Raw genomic sequence first — 12,050 nt, 5'->3', positions numbered from 1 at the left:
AGCAGAGAGACAGAAATGCAGCAGAAAGGCACATCACCAGTATCTTCCCCTTACCTGAATTGCTGAAAGTCAGCTTCAAAGTTAACACTGCCTTCGGGGTTTGTTTGATTTTGGTTTTATAAGTAAGGGGCATTCTGGCCTTTGTTTTAAAATTCATGGAGCACAATCTCAGCTTCTCTTTGAAATATATAATAAGCCTTTTATGTGGTTTAAGAGTAGACCTGCATTTTGGCACAGGACCTGCCTATTCATGTCTATAAGGAGAAGAAAAATAATAATGCCAAAAAGAGTTTTGCATGGAAAACATCCAAGCAACAAGACCATACCTTTTTTTTTTTTTTAGCCAAGCACTGTTTGAAAAGCAGTTGCAATCACTTTTGGTTTTAAAGTTATCAGAACCCAGTTTTAATACAGCTTTGGAGCACCAAGAAGATTGCTCATCCTGAAAAGCACTCCCCACTGACAGTGCTGGGCCACAAGCCCAGTTGCTTCTCAGCACACTGCCATTTAGATTCTGCTATATTCATTTTCTTTTCATAGCAACTTCACTGAACCTCTGGTGAAAAAGAGAATTTTTTCCTAATGATTTATAGTAATTGTCTCAGATGTGCAGGTTTGTATTAAGTGCTTAAGGAATGCATTAAGAATCTCTACCTCATCAACTGTTTTACTACCCCCCACAAGTAAAGCTTCTACTGAGGCAAATAATGTTACTGCCATTCCCTTCCAGACTTTACCTGCCCATCTAGATCTGCACTGCTCCTTAGAGAGCCATATTGTGATGTCCCCAAACCAGTGCTCTTTGTTGCTCTATTTGTTTGCATCAAGAATTTCTAAAATAACAGCATTAGTTTTATTATTCCATATCAGTTTGAAAAATTCAATAAAACAGCAGTAATGTTAATAAGTTTAAAGAGTTTTTTTTAGTAATCTTTATAAATAAATACATATGATGTTTTCTGTGTTGCAGGTAAATTTAGGTGATTCATGCAAGCAAATATCCTGTCATACTGTCCAGGAATACTGCTGGCACACCAGATGTAATCTTCTGGAAGGTAGCAACTAGGCTAAAATCATTGTGTGGGTAGAGAAATCAATATGTTTTTATAATCTACATTATTTCAAGACATGCTGAAGCTCGACAGCCACACAGGATTGGTATAATATGCTAAATATATCAATTATATTTGGCATAATATACTTAACATTGGTGTAATATACCTTAAAAGTATTCCTGTTACAGGGAGAGCTCAAGTGGCCAAAGCACACTCATAAAACCAGCACAGCTCTACCAGTTAAGAGATGATCCCAGGAAACATCAATTTCTGCCAGTACAATTGCATCTATGTTTGGGACATCTGTAAACACAGCTGTGCCATTCTGGAATCCTACTTTTTTACAGCCACTGAAAGCCTGAAATCCAGCTCTAACCTGATATTTTGAGGAGCTCTGTGCCATCTTTAGAAAGATGCTAGTCTGTCTTGAAAAAGGCTGCAAATACACCCACTTAAATTTCAATAGATTTTTGAGATTCTTTTGTTCTACACATATTAAAATGAAGGACTAAAAATCAATTCCCTTCAAGGCCAGAAATGTGAGATAGAAGCCAAAAATATGACAAACCATTTGATTCCAATTAATGAAATAGCATTCTTTTTTCTATTTTTTACCCCCTTCATTTAAAAGTTACCTAAAAATCTCCAAAACATCTAAATAATATAGGGGCAATAAATTCACAAAGTAAGTTTCTTTATTCTTGTTAGCATGATATTGTGATCATTCCTAACTCTGCTCTTCCAGCTAAAGGACCATTGGTGCTTGTTTCTATCAGAGCAGATATGCTTCTCATGTTCAGTGACCCAGTTCCAAGAAGTATCACAATATAGAAGCCTATTTTCCACTTAATAAACATGCATAATTCCTCTGAATATTAGCAGTGATTATGCACACTTACCCACTCTAGGGCATATTAATCTAAACCCAGGGAATTCAAAAGATCTGAAGGAAAATGTATTTGGCCCTTTAGACTGCAAGAAACCCTAAAGAATGATAGGAACACTCAAGAGTTTTTTATTGGTATCTTTTATTTTAATGACAGCTTTGTATATTAATTTATTAGCTCTCTGCCTGCAATGATAATTAAGTTCTATGCAAGATAAAAGAATTAAGGACTTTTTAGGAGAGAAAAAGGAAAATTAAGAGGGCTAGTAAGGATTAAGCTTTACAGTTAGGATATTCTCTTTGAAGAAGGAAATTTTAGGTTTCAGCTTGTCTGATGCCATTTCCTGCAGAAAAAGAGGTTAATTGGGATATTGCCAGCAGCCCAGAAGGTCACATCTCACACAGGTAGATAAATGAGAGGGCAAGCAGTGCAGATTCAGACAGAGCCATGATAATTCACAGCATGGGTAGAGTTGGAAGACACCACAGCAGAACATCTGCTCCAACCTCTCTGCTCAAGCAGGGTTATCCCAGAGCACATGGCACAGAACTGCATGCAGAGGGTTCTGGAATATCTCTAGTGAGGGAGACTCCCCAGCCTGTCTGGGCACCCTGTTCCAGTGTGTGGCCACTGCACAGTAAGGAATTTCTTCCTCATATTTGGGAGAAACTTCCTGTGCATCACTTTCTGCCTCCTGACCTACTGCTGGGTGCCAGGGAGCAGAGCCTGGTCCTTGCTCTTGACACCTTCCCCTCAGATACTGATAAACATTGATGAGATCCCCTCTCAGTTATTTCTTCTTGAACAGTCCCAACTCCCTCAGCTTTTTTTCATAGCAGAGATGCTCCAGTCCCTTCATCCCTTGTCACCCTCTGCTGGACCCACTTCAGGAGCTCCATCTCTCTCTTGCCCTGAGGAGCCCAGAAATGGTCACAGCTGTCCAGATACATCTCACCAGGGCTGAGTAGAGGGGCAGGATGACCTCCCTTGACCTGCTGACAATGCTCTTCCTCTCACTGACCCAGTTTTCTACAGCTTAAGGAGTACACAAACCACTGTGATAAAGGTAAGGCAATTACATTATTTTTGTCACTTAAGAGAGAAAGCAAATGGACTCCAGTCAGTTGAATTTGCTTTTTCTACTGTTCTAGATAGTTCTCTGCAGTAGGAAGATGTAACTCCTATACCCTGGAGAAACTTAGAATTTAGCACCAGCTCCTGTCCTAAGCAATGCCTTGTGGTTTTGCATGTTACTTTACAAAACGTTGGCTTGAGTTTTAGCTTCCTCAGAATGCTATGCACAGATCTCTCCTCCTCCCATGCTCTGTGCAGACTTTCAGGACAGCTATCTCAGTGTTTCAGTATTGAGGACTCTTTGTGGCTCTGGGCTTGCAGTACATAACCAACTCTTCAATAAACTATTTAAAAAACTGCAGAACATTCACTTCATTCAGCACCATGGAGGGAAACATGAGCCCTAACAGTTTGCCATGGATTTTGTATCCCAAGAAGAATCTATCTACCCAAAAATGGACCAGTATTTTCAATGAACCTGCTATATTGCAGAAAATGTTAAATATGCAACAATATGAAGTATATTTCTACCTATTAACTGCTTCTTTAAAAGAGGTACTTTTAAAATTTTTATAGAAACTTGCATTAAAAATGCTGCAAATAATTTTTCTGTAGAGTCCATGGGTGAAACTGCTATTTATTTTAAGCACTGGATGATTTGTATTTATAATGGAAACTTCAATAGCAAATGTTCCCAAGCCAAGCTAGAGTAATTCCCCCTTTAGTCAATACAGTATTTATCTACATCAGTAAACAGCCCAGTACAATTGATGCAAATATGTAGAGCTGGAAGGGTTTGTGTTGAGGACCTGACATCCACATCACACCTCTTCTGGAAGTTCCCTTTCAGACTAACTCAAGCTTATAGCAGGAATTAGATACAGTAACACATCAGGTGTGATCCCAGGACACATCTAGTTATGCTTCATTAAAAAAACCCCAAAAGAGGTTCTATGCCCTAAGATTGTGCACCCCACTCTGTAATTCTGATGGAAGAGAAGGGCAGATAACCAGGAAATTCCCTTCAAAGTATTGTTAATATAAAATGTTTTGTCTGTTTAAGCTGAGGCTATTTTCTATTGTGTATGAGTAAAAAAAAAAGGAGTTTCCTTTGCACCTAAGTTAGATGACCAACACCTTTTGATCACCACACATGGAAATGCTCCCAGCAGCTCTCACAAAGAAACAATGTCATCTTAGGTCAACATGAATTGGAAATGGAGGAAAGTCTTGCATTTCTTTTCAAAATATATTGATCTATGGAAATCTTCCTCAAAAAAATCCAGTTCAGACAAACAGATAAATGTGATCCCTCCTAACTAGAAGTTTATGCAGAGGAATTACAAATCAATACATGCTTCATGTATTTTCACCCTGAATATATTTCAAGTGAAGTGAGGTGCTATAAATGTAATCATAAAGATTTGGGTGTCCTGCTGGTGGCTCCTCCTGGAGAGATCAAATTTCAATCTGGGGGTTTATCTGCAGCCAGAAGCTGGGCTAGACAGAATGTCCTACACAGAAGTACTTGCCACCATGGCCAGCATTCAGACTATGAGCTCCTCAGAGTTTATTTTACAAGTATTTCTGTGACACAGGGAGAAGTAAAGCTCTGGATTTACTGCAGCTAATCATATTTCTCCTTGCAAGATTAGTATTTTGCCTCATATTGACATTAAATATAGGATGACAATAAACTGGACTAAATATAAGGCAGTGCCATTAGATGGCAAAAATCAAACCCCCAACTACCAAAGCAAGGCAGAGAATCACATTTCATGTCCATGTCTAAAGATACATGAGGCCATGAAACTAAAAGCTGGATATTGCAGCTTAGTAGGATTACAAAACTGTCTTCAAATTTCAGGAGCAAAATACTGCTTGTGCTCTTCATGTTATTTTTTGCACTACCATCTCTGCAAACATGATATTGAATTTATTCTCTGATGTGTCTTCATGAGTAAAGTATCTTGTGAAACAACTATGAACACTTCAAACACCTGTTTGAAGGAAAGAAGTCCTGGAAGTTCTGAGTTATTTCCAGATGTTTTTCCTCATAGCATACAAAATCATAAAAAAACCCAAACCAACACCCCATCAAAAACCAACCAAAGAAACCAAACAAAACCCCTAAATCCACAACAACAACAAAGCCAAAAAAAGCCCCAAACAAACAACCAACCAAAAAAAAAAAAAAAAAAGAAAAACAAATCAACAAAAAAAATCCCCAGAAAGCACCTTTAGTGTGATTTTACAAACAGAAAACATTATTTATGAAGAGGTGACATACTTTATTAAGAATTTTTTAAAGAAGGTTTACTTTTCCCAGAAACATGTATGAGAAATGACTGGATGTCTGCTCTTGTTGGATGTGCAGTGAGTACTGTTTGAAATGGAACTTATAAATTATCAGTCAGTAACAAGTACAACACCTGAGGCTGTACAGATTCTTTCATCTGAAAATATAATTCATTACGAACTCATTTGTTTCTTAAGAATAGGATTGTGAGGCAACACCTTCTTCAGCCATGAATATTAAAATATGAAGACAGAAGCTTATTTGTGTAAGCTGAATTAGAAGTTTATGCTAGAACCATTCATTAGACAGAAAAAGGGCCTAGGTAATACTTTGCAGAGTGATCTGGTTCAACTCTGAATAAATTTAGGAAAGAACTGCAGCATGCATTTGAGGAAAATGACAGTCCCACTTGTCTGCAGAAATTGCCAGGGTGCTCAATAGTAGCTACTTACATTTGAAAGGCTGCTTTATTTTTATTCAGCCTCACATTGTATTTATGATCCTACACTTCATCATTGCCATTCAATATTTGTCCTAATTAACATTACTTTGAAGTGTCTGACCTTTAGGTCGACACCCAATTCTGAATTAAAATATCATTATCTTTGTAACATGAATACACTTTTTATGCTTCCCCCACGTTCTTCTTGGTACAGAATAAATACATAATAATTGTAAGGGAAAGACTGCATTGAACATGACAAAGTAATAAAAAATAAAAAGAAAATAAACAGATCAGCCTGCTTTCCCTTCCCAATAAAATGAGGAAAAAGTGACAGCAAGGAAAAAATAAAGGCAATATCTAAAATTTATGGATGAAATCTTTTGTACACAGGCAAAATTTATCTGCAGGTCATACTGTCACGAAACTTCACCACTTTTATATAAATATATACAGCAATTAAATGGTTTATATTGAACAGGACCATGACCATCCTTTAAAGGTGAACGATGTCACCTTTAAAATTGAAATTCATGTCATGAATTTCAGGGCATAGAGAATGTATTATATTTCCTGTGAATAAATCACAGCTTTTTTCCTAAAAAAAGGTTCTTGTTTTTGGTTCTTGTCACTATAGTTACACAAATCACTGGTCTGAAGAGGGTAACACTTCCCACTCATTGTCTCATCTTTACCATTGCTTCTCCAAGCAAAGTTATTCCTCAGTCTAAATGACCAGCAGCTCTGGACCATTTGTTTGCTTTATATTACCTAAGTTTTTCTACAGTCAAATAACTTATTTTAAGTTAACAAATAACTTAGTAAATAACTTACTTTTACGTAGAGCTGCTGGAACTCCTCAAGGTTCAGTCTGCCACTTGGACAGTCCTTTAGAAATCCTTTGTACCACTGTTTTAGCTCGTGTTCATTGAACTCCGTGCTCTTCACCAGATCCTCCATCACCTCAGGGGCCAGCTTACTATTTTGTTTCCCCATTTTGCCTTAGGAAGAAATAAATGAATACAGTTAGCCAAATGTGAACATTTTAAACTGGAAACAGCCACATAACTTGAAGATTTGTTTTGTATTCACTGCTGCTTTCAGTCAAACACAACTTCACTGATTTGCTAGTGAACGTGAACCTAAGTCAGGCTTGATTATTGGAGGCTGAAAACAGTGAAACAGGCAACATTCCTCTCTCATTTAGGAATCTTAAGGCCTGGAGATAGATCACTCTCATTTGCCTTAAAATTAGGCAATTTACAGCTTTTCTTTACAGTAAGATTGAAAATGATTACTTATTTTTTGCTTTGAATTTAACAACAACAAAAAAATACAGATTCAGGGATGTCCACAAAACTCCTCTTTGTCTTGAAAATATCTTCTGATCTGACAGCTACATTAGCAGCTACTCCTCACATGTCCAAGGCTGTGGACAGACAGGAATGTAATATACAGCATTAGGTATTCCACTGGGAGGAAGCAATGCAAGAGTCCACAAACTTGGTCTCAAACAATGATGAAAGCAAACTGTAAAAATAAATTTAATTCATATGCATTTGTGCATATACATGCATACATACACATATGTATAAACAGATGCACATTTACATATTTAATGCATTATTTATAAACATTATATGGCTTACATTTCATCACTGTTTACATTTCATTATCATTAACTCTGAAGATATTCACTGCATTTGTTATATACATTTTGTATATCTTTAAAATATTAAAAAGAAATACAAAATTTGCATGTGTGTGTAGATATATACAGTAATTTCAGTACTACTCATGCTGGCCCTTTGAGATACCTTCAGGTTCTTTGACATTTGACCAAAGATGTCCCTTGAGAGAACTTTCAAGAAAACCTCATCTTTAATTTTTCCCATTTTGCTACAGTTTTTTCATGACAGATATCTTTCAGTTACTTTTTAATCTGATGATGGACAACACTTAACTTGTCCTGTAGAGAACTGCAAAGCAATGAATAATTTCTTTCCAGAGCCCAGCTTTACATTTCCATTTTTATCTCCAGTTTAGCATCTGTGTCTAATGACTGCACCACACTGAATGCATTGATTTCTAGTCCATACCACCAGCCATTCCCAATTTTAATCTATTGCTTTTGGCATCCTCCCCTATTTCAAAGCAGAAGTTTCTTTCTCCTCAGAAGGACATACATTGTTCTGTTCCAACAAATCAATATATTTATATAATTTCCTTCATGGGAATGTCCCTTGAGCAGGTGTAAAGTTTGTAATTCCTCCTGGTCTCTGTGTGTGGTGAACACATCCCCTGGTGCCACAGTGCCAGCAGCACCACATCTGTTCCTAAAAGACCTCATGGCCCCTCTCCCTTTTAGCCAAGGTCCTCCCGGGTCTAAACCTACTCCATGCTCTAAACTTACTCTGAGGCTCTGCCAAGCTCCTGTTCACAGATTTTGGTAAACTTAGCACAAATATGTGAGAGTTCAATCTTGCAGTTAATTGTCGCAGGTAAAAAACTGCACATGCAGATGTCCAGAAATCAGCTATTTTGACTAAATGCTGGCTTTGCAGTTTATGGTATTTAAAGCAACTGCCCCAGCCTTATCTCTGAAGTCTCCATCTTCTCATGTATGACAATGACCCAGTTTGGCACATCTGAATTTAAATCCCATGGAGACTAAAGTATACTATTGCAGTTATTTCTCTAGCTTCCACTCAGATAGGTTTTTAAAATTTGTTTTATTCTTTATGGGGCATGCTTACTTCCTCTTTTTCTTTTTTTTTTACACTCTGTTACCTTTTGAAGTCATAAGGTGCTCGCTTAGGATCCAGAAAACCCCTAAAGATACTCAGCAGTTATCTGAGTAGATAGATTCTACCTAGGAGTACCTAGGTAGATTCAAAAAGCCATTCAAAAATCACCTGGATTCATATCCCCATAAGTATTTAACTCAACAACATTTATGGATGAAAAAAAGCATCCTCAATGGGCAAAGGTCAGGTGGTTTTGACTGTCCACTTTTCAGTTATAGCAGCTTTTTGATCTTTTTGATCCATGTTAGCTTTACAGCCCTTGGACCTGGCACTACAGAGAGCTGGAACAGAACAGATGTGGTGAATCTCAGCCACATCTGCCAAAGTTACCACTGCTGTTTTCAGTGATGGGAACATAATCCACTGTCCAACACCTACAGAGCAAGGAGAGGGCCTGCATGTGTGTAAGAGTACAGGAATAAAGACACACACATCCACACATAACCTATCATCAGAGTCAGAGAAACAAGTCACCAGCTTTTGCCTCAGTGATCCAGGTCCCTAATTTTGGGCAGCTCCCTGTGTGTCACAGGCTGCCCAGTAAGTGCCAAACCCCATTCAGCCATTTCTGATGTACCTCACCACAGAATACCTCCTAGTAAAGGAAACCAAAGCTGACATTTTGATAAACACCCTCAGATTTTTTTTTTTTTTCAACAGAACCAAACCAGTATTTGAGAAAGGTATAATTTGTGATTTCAGGGTTCTGCACTCTTATTTGCTGCTCCAGTACAGCATAGTGAATAATCTGCTGGGCTCTGACTGGGACAGAGAAAGCAAACTGACCAAGTTGGTCACAATGCTTTCCTGGAATTAGAAGCACTCATTCTTTCTTCATGTTTTAAAGCTTTTTTCTCAGAGAAATTGAATTACAATCTGCAAGAAAGCTCAAGAGTCTCATATAATTATCAAATATAAACTCAGACTTCTGGCTCTGGGAGATCCATCTTATTTGGGAATAAAACTCAAATACGTAGATTATCTAGTTAATCATATCCTAACATCTTCTAAAGCCTCATTGAATCTCTTATTATTATTGAAAAAGTACAATCACCCATTAGCAACGAGCATGCTACTGCCAACACATTTAGTTTTCTAAAATGAAAACTATTTTTAATTAACTTACAACCACAGTTTCCCAAACAAGCTTTTTCCTTGTGAAAATCTACAAATATGCCTTAGGAATAGACAGGAGAGAGCAGCTGCACAGTCACTTAGATTTCAAGAGCAGGAAAGATCACTCTGCAAGCATTTTTTTGTTTAGTGAATTTTATAATTTTCAGCTATAAATTTGTTTCTAAGTGCCATATTTCCAACCATGCAATGTGACAATCCAAGCACTGCTATTCATAATCGGATATGTTTTCTGGCATAAAATCATGAAAGGGAAAAAAAATAAAGGCTTAACGTGGGGGAGAGATTCCTGATAACCAAGGAAACAGGTATGTGGGTGCCACATAGCATGGATACAATGCCAGGTCTGTTCCCACTGAGATTACTCTGGCAGGAGAATGCTTATTAACACTAGCAAGGGCAACACAATCCAAATTAGAGATCAAGACAAACACTAAAACTCTACTGTTGTGCTACAAGTAGCAAGAGCAATGAAGGATGAGTTTTAAAACATATCACTTTTCTGAAACACTTGAAAAGGCTGTCAGCCATCCAGAGAAAATTGCTTTGCAGAAATACTTGGTAGGCTACTCCAGAATTTCATTAAGTAACACCTTAATTGCTGCTTTTACAGGCCCATAGAAAGATTTTAAAGATGGAATTTTATTAAGCAGCCAATCCCCAACCTAAGGCAGTCCAGGCTGTGCCAGCAGCAGGTGGGGCAGCCTGAGGATGGATCTGCCTGCTCTTTGCCTTGCTGGACCTCAGGAGGCTCACACCAGACAGCTCCTCCAGCTTTGAGGCTTGGCATTGTTTGCGTGATGCATTTCCTGCAATGTTGTCATGTCCCACACATGCCAGTGTTGTTTCAAAAGCTCTCCACTCCATCATCATCCAGACCTCCTGGCCAGTGGCAAGGCTTTTTCCCTAGAATATTTCACAGCAGGTCCTGCACAGGTTTACCAGGTCTGCCTCTCCCATTTGGCTTGCCAGCAGTAAACTGCCAGTGTGAGCACACAAAACAAAATTTAAACTACACATGTAAGAAATAAAACATTTAATTTGAATAGGAAAACATGGCTTACATAATCTTGTTTGCTTTTTAGTGATCTCAAAAGACCCCCCCCAGCTGTTGCTTGCACAGCTCTGTACCCAGTCTTCTTTCCCCTCCTCTCATTCCTCTTTGGCCTCCTTGGCAGGTGCTCAGTGTTCTAAGGGACCAAGAGCAAACAAATTAACTATGGCTGTTCCTAAGGAAGAGTAAACTGAGTGCTGCCTGAGATCTCCTATTTGTGCTGAAAAAGGACCCAAATTCCACTGAGAAGACAGCACCAACAATGTTCAACAGTATCCCTATAACCCAGCTCTGTGTTGTTTTGCTTGCTTTCCTTAGACACAGTTACATAACCCCTTCTCTTTCCAAGCTGCTTTAGGAAAAGTGCTGGCAGCAGTTTGAGGGAGGTGATTCCTCCCTCTGCCCAGCACTGGGGAGACAGCTCCCACCATTCCCCAGGTCACTGTGTCAGGGCTGGGTTCCCTACACTGGACAGACATGGACTTACTGGAGTCCAGCAAAGGGCCACAAAGGTGATGAGCACTGGTTATAGAAAGGAAGTCTGAGCTGGGTGGGGCTGTTCAGCCTGCAGGAGAGAAGGCTCAGGGGGTCTTCCCAGTGTGGTTTTGTTCCCCCAGCCAGGGGAACAAAAGCAGCAGAGCCAGCCTCCTCTCAGAGGTGCCCAGTGAGACAAGAGGCAATGGGCACAAATTCAAATTCAGGAAATCCTCTCTTGATGTAAGAGAACATTTCTTTACTGAGCAGGTGATCCAACACTGAAACAGATTACCCAGAAGGTTGTGGAGTCCCCATCCTTGAAGATATTTAAAACCTAACTGAAGCAATCATCTGTAGTTGACCATGCTTGAGCAGGGGCTTGGACTTGAGCATCTTTGGAAGCCCCCTCCAATCCTGGTGATTCTGCCATTCTGTGAAACACAGGGAATGTGTTTCACACATAAATGGGTCAGCCACACCACCTATTTTTGATATCCACAGTAGCTGCCTAATTTGACTAAATTCCCACATGGGTAACTGAGACAAAAAGTGCTCTTCCAAGGCAACCTTTGGAGAAGAGCTACTGGTGACCCAAGCCACCTTCCTCCCCCCACTGATTCCAGGAGTGCAGAAAGATTCACCTCATAACCCTGGGCAAAAGCACCAAAGTGATTTAGGCTACACCAGCTTATTCCCATGTACTCTGGCTGCTTTGACACGTGCCCATGTCCACATGCTCATTTTCCCAGTAATTCTGCAGGAGTTAGGTAGCTGCTGGTCAACCAATACCTCTGCAGCCTCGTGAGGTCTGTGCATTAAAT

At 39.1% G+C, this 12,050-nt stretch overlaps 1 protein-coding gene across 2 annotated transcripts in view; it reads right to left on the bottom strand.

Moving 5' to 3' along the window:
• Positions 1–12,050, bottom strand: part of VSNL1 (visinin like 1) — an 85,278-nt gene that overhangs the window by 39,392 nt on the left and 33,836 nt on the right. For both annotated transcript variants that reach the window (XM_059842921.1, XM_059842922.1), the window contains exon 2: positions 6,592–6,758. In XM_059842921.1, coding sequence (XP_059698904.1) covers positions 6,592–6,753 — 162 coding nt within the window. In that variant the 5' untranslated portion in view covers positions 6,754–6,758. The remainder of the gene's footprint in view (positions 1–6,591; positions 6,759–12,050) is intronic.

Source organism: Haemorhous mexicanus, chromosome 3, assembly GCF_027477595.1.
Source record: "Haemorhous mexicanus isolate bHaeMex1 chromosome 3, bHaeMex1.pri, whole genome shotgun sequence".
NCBI classification, from domain to species: domain Eukaryota; kingdom Metazoa; phylum Chordata; class Aves; order Passeriformes; family Fringillidae; genus Haemorhous; species Haemorhous mexicanus.
This window is presented reverse-complemented; position numbering and strand designations above follow the sequence as displayed.